Here is a 16,223-nt window from a genome sequence, read left to right as displayed (position 1 = left end):
ACACCTAGTTACGGCCCTGCAATGGTCACTAAGGGAAAAGGGGAATACTTTCTCCTGGCTGCTGCCTGTATACCTGCTCCTTTCTCTAAAGGAGGTATCCTAGCCAGGTGGTGAAGAAGTACTAAACAGCCAACGAGGCTGAGACTGTCTTTCCTTATAATTCCCTGAGAAAGAGGGGTTTACAGCGCTCTGATGTCTGGTAAGCTGAGGAGAAGTCTATCTAAATCCCTGAAGGGGAAGGCATAATGCGAAATATCCTCTTACGCTCCATCTTTATTAATGGTTCAGGTGCTGCGCTTAAATTCTCTCTCTCCCTTGCTAATGTTCAGTGTCGGCAATGCCCTACGCAGCAGCATTAGTTGACAGTCAGGCTCCACTAGGCTATGTTAACTTACTACCAGAAGAGAATTGAAATTAGCTAGTGGATGGAAGTGCTGTCTCTTTACGGTGACTGGCAGGTTAGTTAGGAGTTCATTCACATAGCCTGGACTACTACAGGCTTGAAACACTGGGTCCTCAACTCAGGTATAAGTACATGGTAGCGTCTAGATTCTCTTCGTGCAGAGGACCTTTTCCATAACCCCCTGGGTCCATGTCACAATCTATTTGGAATAGAAAAGTGTGGCGAGCGAAGCGAGACACCGAGCCCGATGCCCAATGCTGCATAGAAGAAAAAAAAATACCCCAAACGAACGGAGAACGAAGAAAACATTTAGGAGCTGTAAGGGCGGAAGTTCTCTCCTGCCCACTCGTTTTGTCACGTCCAGGTCCTTTGCACGAAGGCAACATAGACACAACCATGAGCACATACACTGTAGCTACTTTTGCAGGGAATCCTCTGATTAATATAAGGGATGGCAAATGTTCATAAAAATGCTGCCGGTACTATATGTCCCCTTATGTAGCCGGTGTCAGTTAAACTGAGGGCTCCTACATTGTGGTGGGAGCATGAGTTACCCAATACCTCTCCTGATGCTTGTGTAAGTCCTCTGAGCTGTCAGCAGCTGACAATTGCTGTCAGTATAAGTGGCTGGATATCTGGCTTTGGCTGGGGAGGTCCGTCCTGCCTCAAGGTGTTGGCCTCTGCCGGGACTCCACAACAGGCTCCACCCGCTGTTGCGTTATGTGCTGCTGCCTATGTCACTCCAACGTTGGCCGCCTCCCGGTCCTCACCTCCACTCAGGATGGACACAAGGAAGGGGCCGATTCACCACTCCCCAGGCTCCGTCTAGCACGTCTGCTTACTCCGGTGCTTTACCCGCAGCTGCCGCTTCCCCGCTCTTAACACACGCAGCCGCCGGAGCTGGGCAGAGGAACCGGTAAGCAGGGGGACAGGGCACTAGTCAAATTCCGGAGGATGGCAGTGCTTCCCTCACTCAGGGCCAGATGTACTAAGCCTTGAAAAGTGATAAATTGCACGGTGATAAAGTACCGACCAACCAGCTCCTGACTGTCATTTTTCAAACCCAGCCTGTAACATGGCAGTTAGGAGCTAATTGGCTGGTGCTTTAGCACTATGTAATTTATCACTTTTCAAGGTTTAGTACATCTCCCCCTCACAGCGCAGATCTGTCTTTTTTAGAAGTCTCCTCAGCACTCCTCCTAACGATCCCCAGCAGCCCCTTATATCAGCTCTGTTGAAGTCCCCGGATGCTTCCTGTCAGGACCACGAGCTGCCTTTCAGAGCGGGCGCGTGGGAAAGGATCCTAGTTCCCCACACGTTAGCTCTGCTCACCTTGCCACCAACGTCCTGCAGTGTAAGGCAGCAGCATAAGCTGCAGGTATTAGGCACCCAGTCAATGTCTCTCCATACAGTTTACATTCAGGGGTATATGGGGCTGTTTGGGGAGCAAGTTTACAGTGAGGCATCACACTGGCAGCCCTACAATGTGACATAACGTGAGCTAGGGCACTACTATGGTTCATAAAATAAACTAGGACACTATTGTGGGGCTTAAAATTAACAACTGCTGTGGAGAGGTGTCTCTGTAAAAGAATTTTGGACAGGGGTCCTCTAAAATGTTTTTATGGGGCCCACAAAGTTCTGACTATGCCTCTGGGTATAACCAATATTTAAGGGGTGTTTTGAGGTATTCAGAATAATTACCCACCATATTTAACCACTATGTTTTAACATATTTTATTTCTATTTTATGGAAATTACTTCTGAAAAAGAAACCACACACTGGAAAGAATATCATCTTCAAAATGTGTTTGAGAAGCACATTACTACCTACCCTGTGGTACACTTATACACAACTGATGTTTATAATTGGTTTTATTATTATTATTTTTAAATCAAGTATTTTTACTGAAGATTTTTTTGCATTACAAAATACATTAAAACCTCAAAAATAGAGCATGCATAAAGCAATGAGCATAGCAAAAGCTATGGGATACTACCAACAGAAAGTACAAGCACAATATAGTAACATTTGTATTGTAAGACACAATAATAACCACCCAAAAAATATACAGTACTTCTAGGGATAAGAGTAAATTCGAGACAGGAACAATCATGAAGAGTATAAATGATCAATAGTTGATAATTGATACAGTGCCAGCATTGAACAGGTGCAGAAAAAACATCAAAATCAGAAATATAGATCTCCGGGAGAGGTATTTTAGCAGAGGGCACCATGCGGAGATTAGGAGTGCTCAGGGGAAGGAGATTCAAAGGCATATCTAGATTCCTGCTAGAGGGTACATAATCTACCAAATTTTAGGGGGCACTTTTGCTTCTGATACATAAAGCATTCATGAGAAACTGTTACACTAACTAGGGACACCTAGGATGAAAAAGGAGGAGTATCAGGAGCAATCCATGTATGAGCAATACAAGCACGGGCTAAGGTAAATAGATTACTCACATATAAGCTAAGGACACATTAGGGTCAATTTACAAAGATGGGAGTTCTATTTAACATAGAATGTTGCCCATAGCAACCAATCAGATGCTACTTCTCATGTATCTAGCACCTTCTAGAAGAAAATACCTGGAATCTGATGGGTAACATCCCATCTTAAATAGAACTCCCATCTTAGTAAATTTACTCCACAGAGAGAATCGGCCAGGTCGAGGTTAAAGAGGCAAATACGGTGGTCTAGCTAGCAGGTATACTTGTTTTACTATTTACCACAGCTGTGTGTGGCTCCCCCTTGTCTTTTTGCATATATAAATATATGTTATAAGTAGGAACTTTCACAGAGCATATGCATTTAACTGCTGCGTGGACATCCAATGCAAGAGATATTAAACACATACAGATGTAGCCACACTCATCCAGTTTGCAGCTTGGCGTATTCACGGCAATGCAGGCGCTGCAAGTGTGCTAACGACTAGGACGCACTCGTGCGTCTAAGTACATGCGCCCTAAGGAATACTAAGTCACACCCGCGCCTAGCACGTGTACCCATGTGACCGTGTCGCTGGATGGATGAGTGTGGCTACATCTGTACATTATCAAAGAATGGTTCAGGCTATGCTAAGTGTAGTAACTCTGCTGCTATAAACATAAAACAATCTGGTTTCCCAATTATAGTATTAATACTCTGAGATGCAGCTGTAATATCCACGTAAACTTCAACAATGGTGATTGTCACTCAAATGTATTTTCTTAGACATGCTCAATTTCTATGGAACCCAGTGATGCAGACTGACCTGTTATAATAAGACACTCATTGGGCTCTAACTCTTCGGTAAAGAGGCGTGATACTATCAGCTCAGGATTGATGATGAAGCGGATCTCTTCCTGGACTAGACCTGAGTCAGTCACACCACCACCCACAAAGCGGTTGGCAAAAGCCACCTGTCCAGAAAAAAACAGAAGTAATCAGATTTAAGCTACATGTTATAAGCACAACAACCAGTGACGTAACTACCGGGGGTGCAGGGGGTGCAGCTGCTATGGGTTACCGAGGTGCTTCCAGGGCCCGCAGCTCCCCCTGCACCCAGCCAACTGTATGCCCCCCCATGAAGAAGTGTTGGGTGCTATCCATTCTCCCCACCCCACAGTGCCCCCCCCCCCCAATGCCGAAGCTGCAGTATTTCAGCTGCAGAGTGCCATGTAACCGGGGGAGAGGGCTGACCTCCATCTGCTCTCATTCTCTGCTCCCTGGCCGCCTCCAGAACACCTGCGCTACTTCCTACTTCCGGGCAGAAGAGGTGTCCACGGAGGAGTTGAGAGTGCTCCCAGTCCCTATGCAGGTACGCGGGAGGGGGGTGATCCTGGAGGGGGGGGGGGGGGGGCTTCCTCTATGCAGTAGGGAGGGGGTGCTTCCCAAGGTGGTCCCTAGCTGCACTATGGAGGTGCGGTTTGTAATGCCTCTTTGTGTCCCTACTCCCTGCTGCCTCTCTCTCTATGTCTTTGCTGCCTCTCTCTGTTACTACTTATGTCCCTGCTGCCTCTGCCCCTGCTGCCACTCTGTCCCTACTGTATGCCCCTGCTGCCTTTATCTGTCCCTACAGTCCTGCTGCCTCTCTCTCTGTCCCTACATCCCTGGTGCCTATCTCCGTACATCCTTGCTGCCCCTTTCTCAGTCCCTATGTCCCTGGTGCCTCTATCTGTTCCTATGTCCCTGCTGCATCTCTCTGTGTCCCTCCACCCCTGCTGCCTCTCTATCTGTCCCTGCTGCCTCTCTCTGTTTATACTGGCTCTATCTGTCCTTATCTCCCAGCTGGGTCTCTCTCTTTCCCTATGTCTTTGCCGGCACTCTCTCTGTCTGTCCCTGCCAGCACTCTCTTTGTCTCTATGTCCCTGCTGCCACTCTATGTGTTCCTACTGCCTCTTTCTGCCCCTAAGTCCCTGCTGCCTCTCTCTTTGTCTTTGCATCCCTGCTGCCTCTTACCTCTCTATTTGTTCATGCTGTCTCTCTCTTTGTCCCTATGTCCCTGCTGCCTCTTTATGTCCCTAAGTCTCTACTGTCTCTCTTTTTGTCCCTATGTCCTTGCTGCCTCTCTATCTGTCCCTGCTGCCTCTCTCTTTGTCCCTACTTCCTTGCTGCCTCTCTATCTGTCCCTGCTGCCACTTTCTGTCCTTAAGTCCCTACTGCCTCTCTCTTTGTCCTTAAATCCGTGCTGCCTCTTTATCTGTCCCTGCTGCCTATGATGGCGGATATTGTCAGAAAGTCACATTAAAGTTAATTCCACAAAAGGTAGAGGAATGAATATGGGAGGATGAAAGAACACCACTAAACAAGAAAGTATTCTGGGAAGTTAGGCAAGTATAGTTAACTGTAGGCTCTAAAAATCATCAGGGCTCAACCAGTGTTTTAATTTGTGCCTAGCAACAGTGAGAAGCAAAATGCAATGAGTAATTCCTGATGAGCCAGGGCAACTATGTGAGGCATTTAAATAAAAAAAAATTCTCCACAATTCCACCAAAACTTGTTTCCTCTGCTTGTCCCCACTACTGCTCCCTGCAAATGCAACCATCTTCTCTGCATAGACCGGCGCACCTCAGCGGAAATCTAGACACACAGCTGGTCCAAAGCTGCTTTTGCATTAATCAGCGGACAATTCACTCTCTGTACAATGATCTCCACTAGCAGATAACGAATATTTGGGTAGCTGGGGGAAGGAGCAATTGCTTGATGATGGCTGAGGCAGATTAAATAAACATACAGTCTGACAAAGCCAGCACCATCACCTGCAGGGCTAAATTAATGGCCACATGGGCCTTGGATTAAAAATATTCAAGGGCCTTTTGTGAGAAATGGGGGAAGAGTGGCCAGTGCTGTGTGGGTGTGGCCAGAACCATGTGGGTGTGTACACCCTCTACACCGTCAGCTCCAATGTCTCCCTAAATATGTAAAAAATATTTAAAAAAAGCAAAATTTTGTGAAAAAAATAGAAATACAATGTTAATAGTTATGATTTATCGCTGAACATGTGGCTAGCTGTTGGCTTGTGATCATCATGAGGTCATGATGATGGGCCTATTTTTATGTGGAAGCCTGGAGCTGTAGCTCCATCTGCCCCAATGTTAATCTGGCCCTGCACTTGGTAAAATCAAGGCAGTCTCTAGTACACAGCATTAATATATACTGTCCTAAAACAACAATGACTCTTATAAAGCTCATAATAAACAAAAATTAGTATTTTGGATTTCATGTTCTACATTTTTTAAAACATTTAAATCACTATAAAGTAATCTCAGCCCTTCCAACCAGAATATAATGAAGCATAACAAAACTTAGTCAGTAAATGTACCATGTTACTGAAACATCTAGGGCAGGAGTGAGATGCCACCCAAATCATATAATTCTAACAAAGGTGTCACGACATGCCAGCCAATTTCCCAGATACCTCAATCTGAAAATTGCTACCAGTGACTTATGGTTACCTTAGCATGTGAAAAACATGGTAATTGCCACCAGCAAAGGGACACAGAACCTCAATATATGGACACCAGATAGTACTTTGCAGCTATCTGCATCCAGAATTATTAATTGCAAACTCACTTAAACTTCATTAGTACCTTTAGCTCCACAGGCTCTCCGATTTACCAAGAAACACAGAGAATACACTAGAATTAATTATCTTTTAACTCGATCAAAACCGTTCAAGGTAAGAGTATACAAAAATAATTATAAATGTGGACAGAGATACAGTACATATAAATCTCAGAAAAATAAACAGGGTATGATAATGCAGATGCCTAATAATTATGCAAAAGTACTTAGGTGATTTCTGATGTGAGGGGACTTCACAATTTAGAATGCTTCATTTCCAAACTCTCGTGTCTGAATCCCCTAAGAAAATGAGTCCCGACTCTTGTGGGAGAAACCTAGTTATACCTGTTTGCAGGGCTACTCCATCCCACCTTTCTGATTTTTAACCAGCTCAATGCTGGACACTGGACATGAGCTTCCCCATGTTTTCTTGCAATAGATTGGAGAGGGGGGGGGGGGGGGGTAACATTCTATTCTCTTCAAGAGGTGAAATTCTACTTTGACTTTATGACCTAGCATGACTAGGCCTGGCTTGTTTGCCTGTGCGCGGCTGTATCGCTAATAGCCTGATCTCAGTGTTACTTTCTTTTGAACAACAGAGCTTCCGTAGTGTAGTGCTGTGACAATGCGATTATGCAGCCACAAATGCCGATGGTGACAGTTGGATCATGGCTGCATCACCCACTGAACCACCAGGGCTCTGCGGCCTGAGACACTAGCTGGCAGTGCGGCCTGAACAGCTAAATATTTACATTAGGTAACAATGTACTATAAGCAAAGTGAGTGCAACCCCCCCAGAAATATATACGTTATGGTAAGAACTTACCGTTGATAACGTGATTTCTCTTATGTCCACAGGTATCCACAGGATAACATTGGGATATTGTTGAGCGACAGCGGAAATGGCACCAACACGGTCACAAGCTTTCTGGCCTCCCAGGTGGCATCGGGGCCTTCACCATATAGTCCCGCCCACTGACTCAGTCAAATCAGTTCTTTCCACAGCGATTTTAGGCAGGAACATCAGGTAGAGACCTGTTTAGGCGATAAGAACACACATGCACACCCTTCCATACAAGAAGGAAGAGGTTTTAGTGATTGTCAAGATCCTCAAATCAGATGCGTCAGGGTGGGATCCCTGTGGATACCTGTGGACATAGGAGAAATCACGTTATCAACGGTAAGTTCTTACCATAACGTATATTTCTCTGGCTGGGTCCACAGGATTATCCACAGGATAACATTGGGATTCCCAAAGCCATTTTAGTGGTGGGGACGCTCCTGATTGCACAGGAGGACCTTTCGCCCGAAGTCTGCATCATGAGAGGCAAAAGTATCCAAGGCATAATATCTAATGAATGTGTTTATGGAAGACCATGTGGCTGCCTTACATATCTGTTCTGCTGAAGCACCCTGTTGTGCTGCCCAAGAAGGACCTACCTTACGTGTAGAGTGTGCAGAGACATTAGCTGGAGTAGGGAGATCTGCATGAGAATAAGCTTCTGATATTACCATTCGGAGCCATCTCGCGAGCGTCTGTTTACTAGCAGGCCATCCTCTTCTATGGAATCCGTAGAGGATGAAGAGAGAATCTGTTTTTCGGATGGCACTAGTACGATCTATGTAGATTCTTAAAGCTCGGACCACGTCCAGCGACGCTTCTCCCGCAGGTAGTCCCGATACCTGAAAAGCTGGGACTACAATCTCTTCATTCAGGTGAAACTTTGATACCACCTTTGGAAGATAACTAGATCTCGTTCTGAGAACTGCTCTGTCTGGAAAAAAACTTAGGAAAGGAGACTTACACGATAATGCTCCTAAATCTGACACTCTTCTGGCTGACGCCATTGCCAGTAGAAAAAGCACTTTAGCCATTAACCATTTAAGATCTGCTCTCTTAAGTGGTTCAAACGGAGGTCCCTGGAAGAACTTAAGAACTAAATTCAAATCCCAGGGAGCTGCAGGAGGAACAAATGGAGGTTGAATATGTACTATTCCCTGAAAAAAAGTACGTACATCCTGTAAATCAGCAATCTTTCGCTGAAAACATACCGTTAACGCTGATACTTGAACTCTCAAGGAAGCAACTTTCAAACCTTTATCCAATCCTACTTGAAGGAAATCCAAAATCCTGGACACTTTAAAGGATCTTGGATTCAAATTTTTTCCAGTACACCAATGAATATAGGCTTGCCATATTCTATGATACACACGGGCCGAAGAAGGCTTTCTTGCTCTAAGCATAGTTTGGATTACTTGATTCGAAAACCCTTTAGCCTCTAAGATAGAGGTTTCCACAGCCACACCGTCAAATACAGGCGATCCAGATGACTGTGACAACAAGGACCCTGCATTAGCAGATCTGGACGTTGAGGGAGCAGTATCGGTGCTTCCACGGACATTCTCAACAGATCTGTGTACCAATGCCTTCTTGGCCAAGCTGGAGCTATTAGAATTATTGCTCCTTTTGCTTGCTTTATTTTTCTTACTACTCTGGGTAACAGAGATATTGGGGGGAACAGATACGCCAGATTAAATCTCCATTCTACGGACAGTGCGTCTACAAGGACCGCTCCGGGATCCTTCGTTCTTGATCCGTACCTTGCAACTTTGTTGTTTAGGCGAGACGCCATAAGGTCTATCTCTGGTAGACCCCATCTGTTCACCAGTGTCTGAAACACTTCTGGGTGTAATGCCCATTCAGTTTCCTGAATGGTGTGTCGAATGAGAAAATCCGCTTCCCAGTTCAGTACACCCGGGACAAAAACTGCTGACAATGCTGGGAGATGGAGTTCCGCCCATCTTAGAATGGGAGTTACTTCCTCCATCAGTCTCTTGCTGTGAGTTCCTCCTTGATGATTGAGGTATGCTACTGCTGTTGCATTGTCTGAGCGAATCTGGACCGGTCTTCCTTGCAGACTGTCCTTTGCCTGAACTAGAGCCAAGTAAATGGCCCTTATTTCCAACAGATTTATTGGCAGGCGACTTTCCCTTGCGGTCCATTTTCCCTGGAACCACAGGCTTCCGAGCACCGCACCCCAGCTTTGCAGGCTGGCATCTGTTGTCAGGACTTGCCACTATTTTATCCAAAAGGGTCTCCCCTTGTTTAAATGGTCTGTCTGTAGCCACCACGCTAGAGACCTTTTTACGTTCACTGGAACCTTTATCATCTGCTTTTTTTATCGTCTGATGATTTCCATTCCATTTGGTCAGAATAAGGTGCTGCAATGGTCTGGAGTGGAATTGCGCATATTCCATCATGTCGAAGGTTGATACCATCAGACCCAACAGTCGCATTGCTGCATGGACTGACATTGTCTGGGCGTGCAACGCTTCCTGAGTCATGACCTGCACCTTGACTATCTTTTTCTCTGGTTAGAGAACTTTCTGTAGGTCTGAATCCAATATGGCCCCCAAATGAACCATCCGCTGTGACGGATTCAAGGACGACTTTTCCCAATTTATGAGCCACCCGTGTCTCTGTAAACAAACTATTTTCTGTTGAAGATGGTTCAAAAGTACATCCTGCGAATGTGCTAGGATTAACAGGTCGTCGAGGTATGGGAATATTCTTATCCCCTGTTTGCACAGACAAGCTGCCATAACCACCATGATCTTGGTAAACACCCTGGGTGCTGTAGCTAGCCCGAAGGGCAGAGCTTGGAACTGAAAATGTTCCTGGAGGATGGCAAACCTGAGGTAACACTGATGCGACAGTGCTATAGGCACATGTAGGTAAGCATCCCGTACATCCAGAGATACCATGTAATCTCCCGGTTCCATAGCCAACATTATGGTCGTAACGTCTCCATGTGGAACTTCGGGATCCATATGTATTTGTTCAACATTTTCAGAATGAGAATTGGTCGATATGACCCATTTGGCTTCTGGATTAGAAATAGATTGGAGTAAAACCCCTGTCCCCTTTGTGATGGAGGTACTGGGACAATCACACCTGACTGCTGTAATTTTTGGACTGCTTCTTGCAGTGCATTGGCCTTCGACTCTATACGAGACGGGCTGGTGCAAAAAAATCTTTGAGGAGGCTGCCTCCTGAATGGGAACCCATACCCCTGAGAAACTACCTTCTGCACCCAAGCATCTGCTGTTGACTGTTCCATATGTGTGCAAAATGAAGGAGTCGGCCCCCAACCCTGGAATCCTCCAGGCGGAGGCTCGTCTCTTCAGGCTGACGGTTTCTGTTCAGGCTTGGAAGCTGGCTTTTTGCTAGCCCACTGCTTCCTACCCCTGGATTTAAACTGGGGTTGCTTAGGCTCCTCTTTAGCTTTCGATTTGCTTTGCCAACGAGAAGAGCGAAATTTTAAACCCTTGGACTTAGGGTTATAGGTAGCCAGAAATCTGACCTTCTTTGATTCAGCCTCTGATTCTAGGATATCCAATAAAGGTTTTCCAAATAATATATTACCAACGAAAGGCAATGCTTCCAATTCTTTCTTGGATTCCGCATCTGCCTTCCAGGTACGAAGCCAAACTGCTCTGCGAGCGACTACTGTCAAGGCTGAAGCTTTAGAAGCAACTGTACCTACATGAATTGCTGCTTCTTCTAAGTACTGGCCAGATTGTCTTAAATGCCAAAAATGATCCTCTTGCTCCCTAGTAGGAGAAGGGATGTCATTCTCTAGTTCCTCTATCCATTCGCCCATTGCCTTAGCTACCCAGGCCGAAGCCATAGCAGGTCTTACCACTGCTCCTACTAGAGAAAATATATTTTTCAAAAGGCTATCTACCCTTCTGTCTGTGACACAATTTAGTGAGGTAGTGTTAGGGTCTCCTGCTCTGTGCTGCCACGTCGTCATGGCAACCGGGAGACAAGTGCTAGCGGAGTAACCTGAGCGTAGCTGATACTCCGGTTCGGGTCTTTTGCTGTGCAGTGGTTACAGGCTCTGTGCACGGCAGGGGATCCGGTGCTGGTTTTTGTGCTCACAGTCTGTGAGGTCTGAGTGGGGCGTGGACAGCACCTGCTATATAAACCCTCTTCTCAGGTTAGGCAGATGCTGCTGAATCTTTGTTGGTTAGTCAGTTCCTGAAAGCTAGCTAGTACTGTGTAAACTTTGTATTTGTTTGTTGCTTACTGCAAATAGGCCTTGGGATTTGGTATTACACTCTGCCAATCCAGACCTAGCAGTAAGACTGGAGTCAGTCGTTTAACCTGCTGAGGTTCTTTTGCTACTCTGTGATCCTAGCAAGTTTGCGGCTGTATTCTCAGACTTGCCTGCCAAAATCCTTTCTCACTGTGCAAGGTGTTCAGGTGTCAGTTTAGTGGCAGTAAGCTGAACCAGTGCACTGCAAGTGAGGACTAGGATTGTGGAGACTCTCCTTGTGTCTATTATTCCATCTCTGACCAAGGAGTTTACTGCCACACCCATTGGTAACCCTTTAGGGTTTTGCTGTTGCCCTTAGCAACAGCATTTCGGGTTCTCTACGTATTAAATCACTACACCTCGCTTCTTTCCATCTGAGCATTCCTAATACTAGGGAGACACCCAGTTTCTTAGCCTTTGGGCTTCTCTGTTCACTTTGTGTTTATTTTGTTACCCTATCACCTTCTGTGTATGTAATGTCATATTCCCCAGTCTGTCTGTGAGTTCATTTGTTTTGCATCCCTCACCGTTCAGACACCAGTACATTCCTGCTGGCACTGGTGTGCATAACAGGTAGATGACAGTGGTAAAGCAGATTTATGCACAAGTCACAGAACATGTGCATCTACTTTTGGAGGAACTTCTCTTTTCGAACAATCCACAGCTGGAAATGGATAATAAGAATCCCATCTTTTAGGAATCTTATACTTTTTACTGGGCTCCGCCCAAGACTCATCCATCATTTCCGTCAGCTCATCTGACGCTGGGAATTCAGCTTTCACTGATTTTGTTCATTTAAATACAGGTGCTTTAGCTTTTAACACTGTCTTGGCTGGCTCTTCCAAAGAGAGAACAGCCTTCACAGCATTAATAAGTTCAGTTACATCTTCTGAACTAAAACTTTGCCACTGATCATCATAACAATCTATTGTATCATCATCCGTTGTATCATCTTGTGTAGTCTGCCACATAGACGTATCTGTCTTAGTCTTACCTGTCCCTTGGTTGCTTGTAGAGGCTACTGGAACAAAGCCATAGGAAGGGAGCTGCATGTATGGGTTCATAGTGTAACCTAACCCTTGAGGTGGTGCTACCGAAGTTAACCTGTCCGCTATTGAAGATAGAGTCTTTGCGAACATATTCCATGGTGGCTCTGTTGGTGGTTGAACCAACTCCTGTTTTTTACTTCGCTGAAAAGCGAAACAGTTTGCACACAAACCCTCATAAGTGACCAATTGATTCATATCAATTACCCCTGACTTACAAGATAAGCATGTTAGGGCTGTAGGAGTGCTTGATAAATTCTCCTCGTCACTTTTGCCGCTCACAGACATGGTAATAATCTATTATTGACTACACAATTTGTGACTAAAAATCACCCTATATGTAAGTATATAGAGGCGAGATCAATCTGACCACATTGCATCTGATTTGAGGGTCAGAACAGGACTGACATTCAGAAAAGTCAGCACACATACTAGCAGTCAGTCACATGTTAAAGCATTAGACATTGTCATATGAGAATACAACCTCCATAACAACTTATACATAAGTAGGAAAATTGTACTTCTGTTTTTAACTGGTTCTTTTTTCAACATAACATGCAGAAAACACAGTAATATACAGGTCTCATATGCAATAGGTACTAAAAATTAACAATTCATACTAAGAAGTAGAGAGAATTTTTAGTACTATATACCCTGCCTCCGGAGAGCGGGATACAGGGAGACTCACCACACTTCCATATCCAAGCAAATACGCTCGTAAGACGCTGAGTGGATTCAGACGCTACTGATGTACACTACCGCTCTTGATAACTGATAACGGACACGGACGCTCACTGACGGACACGGACGCTGAGCGACTTCCACGTGTATGCAGACGCTAAGGCCTGCGACTCGGTCTGGGCGGGATCTCTAGTGTACACAACCGCAGCGTCTAAGCTGCGACCAAGTACCCTCGTGGTAGCGCCTGAGCCGGAAGTGAGGTCATTCAGTTCATGAAACGAGAGACGTGCGGAAACTGGCCATGAACTCTGAGGAGGGGTGGCCAGGAGAGCGTCTGAATTCCCCTGTTGACTTAAACTCCAAGGAGCGCGGCCTCTACCTAGTCCTGATGCCTATGATCCCCGGAGCGTAGCACTGTCGCACTCGAGATGTTCGGCGCATCAACACACTGTTTGTAGTCTCCACCAAATCAGTGTAGCTGTGTCCTGACCCCTCTAGTAAGAGGAAGTCCATAGACTCACCGTCTCCCCATGCTCCGGCCACAGCCTGGTTACGTCTGCTGGACCAGCTAGAACATCCGACACAGACGCCCGTCGAGACAGCACTAATACCCGAAGGTAAGCGTTGTTGCGACCCGGTGAGGAGTTGTTGGAGCGACTCTTTCTAGTATGCGTTTAAGGCGCTGTTAAGAGAAGTCGCTCAAAAAACCAATATAGTAAGTCTATAAAAATAAAATTATAAAAGCTTGAGGCTGCTACTCTCAGCAGCCCTACGACTATGCGGCTTCCTGCCGCACCAAGCAAAAAACTGATTTGACTGAGTCAGTGGGCGGGACTATATGGTGAAGGCCCAGATGCATCCTGGGAGGCCAGAAAGCTTGTGACCGTGTTGGTGCCATTTCCGCTGTCGCTCAACAATATCCCAATGTTATCCTGTGGATAATCCTGTGGACCCAGCCAGAGAAAAACTGAAATCTCCTCATCTAACTGACAGCAAAGTCTTTAAATTTCATAGCACAGTTCCATTCCCTGATGAACACAGTTTGCAAAGACAGATCTATCAATCTCACATCAACAACCAAACCTATTGGCCTTTAGCTGTCTATGCCATATGATTCTGTGTCATTTATAAGAAAAGGATCACTGGCCTACAACACACGGTGGGAGAAAAGGTCCCAGGGACCACTTTGCACCTGTCAAAACACTTGGAATGGGAATTTATTATTCTGTGCTGATGTACAAGGCATTACTAAATTACAGCAGCTGAGGGGAAGCATCAAATGTACAGATAGCTGCCAAGAAACTCAGATGTGAATGTGTTGTGGGCAGGGAAGATACAGGAAAAGGCTGTTCTTGACAATTACTTTTAACAACATTTTTAAAACCAAAGCATACTTTACATATTTGAGATTTATTCAGACACTGTTAGTATTGCTTCACTTCAGCAGCATTGTAGAATACAGATAGAAAACTCTTCTTAATGTGACTCAAAGACTCACCTATGGTCACTACTATTCAGTATTCAGGGGCAGATTGGCCATACCTCCCAACTGTCCCGTTTTTTGGGGTCTGTCCCGCTGTCCCTCCCGCGGGCCGCAGTGTCCCGCGGTGGGGGGAGGGCAGTTGGGAGGCTCCTGATCACTCACTGCTCTGCTCAGTTGAGAGCAGAGCAGCGGTGAATAGACGCTGTGTGCACGCGCACAGCGTCTATTCCAGTGAGTTAGAAGGAGAGGGCATGCCAGCAGCTCACAGAGCGCTGGCCATGCCCCCTCAGTGACTAAAACGGGGGCGTGACTCGCGTTCGCGGGCCCTCCTGCGAAGCCACGCCCCCTTCTACATAGGCCACATCCTCTTTTCAGTCGTGGGCGCGTTTCGCGCGCCAAGATGTCACTCCTTCTTCTACTTCAATGTTGGGAGGTATGGATTGGACATAGGGCTCACTAGGACACTGCATTTTCCCGATGCATTCTGTTATTCTATATGTGCAGTACAGCAGCTCTGCCATCCAGTGATGCTGCCATGGCTACACGGCAGGGCCGGACTGGGACTAAAAATAGGCCCTGGCATTTTTTAAGCAGACAGGCCCACCTCGGTGTCAGCATCTGACTCCTCCCCTTACTATTCCTGACTCCTCCTACTTAGTCTATGCTCTTACAAATATAATTAATATAACAACATACAAGCGTACATCGTTCTCTATTAAAATACACAGAACAAAGCTCATCTTGCAGGGGATTCCATCATGTGCCAAAGTCAGACATTTGGTTGGTTCTGTTAGGTAAAGCGGAGACTTCATTGGTGTAGATCACACAAAAAGAAAAGGGAATGCATTCCCCCCCCCCCCCCCCCCCCTCCACAAGTGCTATTAGTAAACCGACGAATCTGCGCGCGCCGCAAAAAGGGGCATGGCCTTGTTGAAATGGGTGTGGCTTTGCATAAAGAGGTGTGGTATTGCAGGGAAAGACTACCTTAAACCCCAGTTTTGAAACCTGCACGCCCAGATGTTGGCCACCACAGGAAAAAAAAATAATCCTGATTCATGCCCCTTATATTATTTGTCATTTTTCCTCCTTATAGTAATGCCCAGTATACATTATGCCACATACTGCAATGGACCTTAGACATTATGCCACACACCATAATGCCCCCGACACAATATGCCACACACCATAATGCCCCCGACACATTATGCCTCACACCATAATGCCTGTGACATATTATTCCATGATTACGCCACGCATCGCAATGCCTGTTATACATTATGCTACACACTGCAATGCCCATGATACATTATACCACTATGCCTGTGACACAGTTTACCATACAATGTCATGCCTGTGACACATTATGCCACACACCGTAATGCCTGTGACACATTATGCCACACACCCAATGCCCGTTATACATTATGCCACACACCGTAATGCCTGTGACACATTATG

At 45.8% G+C, this 16,223-nt stretch overlaps 1 protein-coding gene across 3 annotated transcripts in view; it reads right to left on the bottom strand.

Annotated features, from left to right (window-relative positions):
* The window catches only part of LOC135055153 (poly(ADP-ribose) glycohydrolase-like), a 344,454-nt gene that overhangs the window by 116,836 nt on the left and 211,395 nt on the right, over positions 1–16,223 (bottom strand). For all 3 annotated transcript variants that reach the window (XM_063958859.1, XM_063958860.1, XM_063958861.1), the window contains one exon: positions 3,662–3,809. In XM_063958859.1, the coding sequence (XP_063814929.1) occupies positions 3,662–3,809 (148 nt within the window). The remainder of the gene's footprint in view (positions 1–3,661; positions 3,810–16,223) is intronic.

Source organism: Pseudophryne corroboree, chromosome 3, assembly GCF_028390025.1.
Source record: "Pseudophryne corroboree isolate aPseCor3 chromosome 3, aPseCor3.hap2, whole genome shotgun sequence".
Classification (NCBI taxonomy): domain Eukaryota; kingdom Metazoa; phylum Chordata; class Amphibia; order Anura; family Myobatrachidae; genus Pseudophryne; species Pseudophryne corroboree.
Note: the sequence above shows the minus strand (reverse complement) of the source record. Positions and strands in the feature narration are given on the sequence as shown.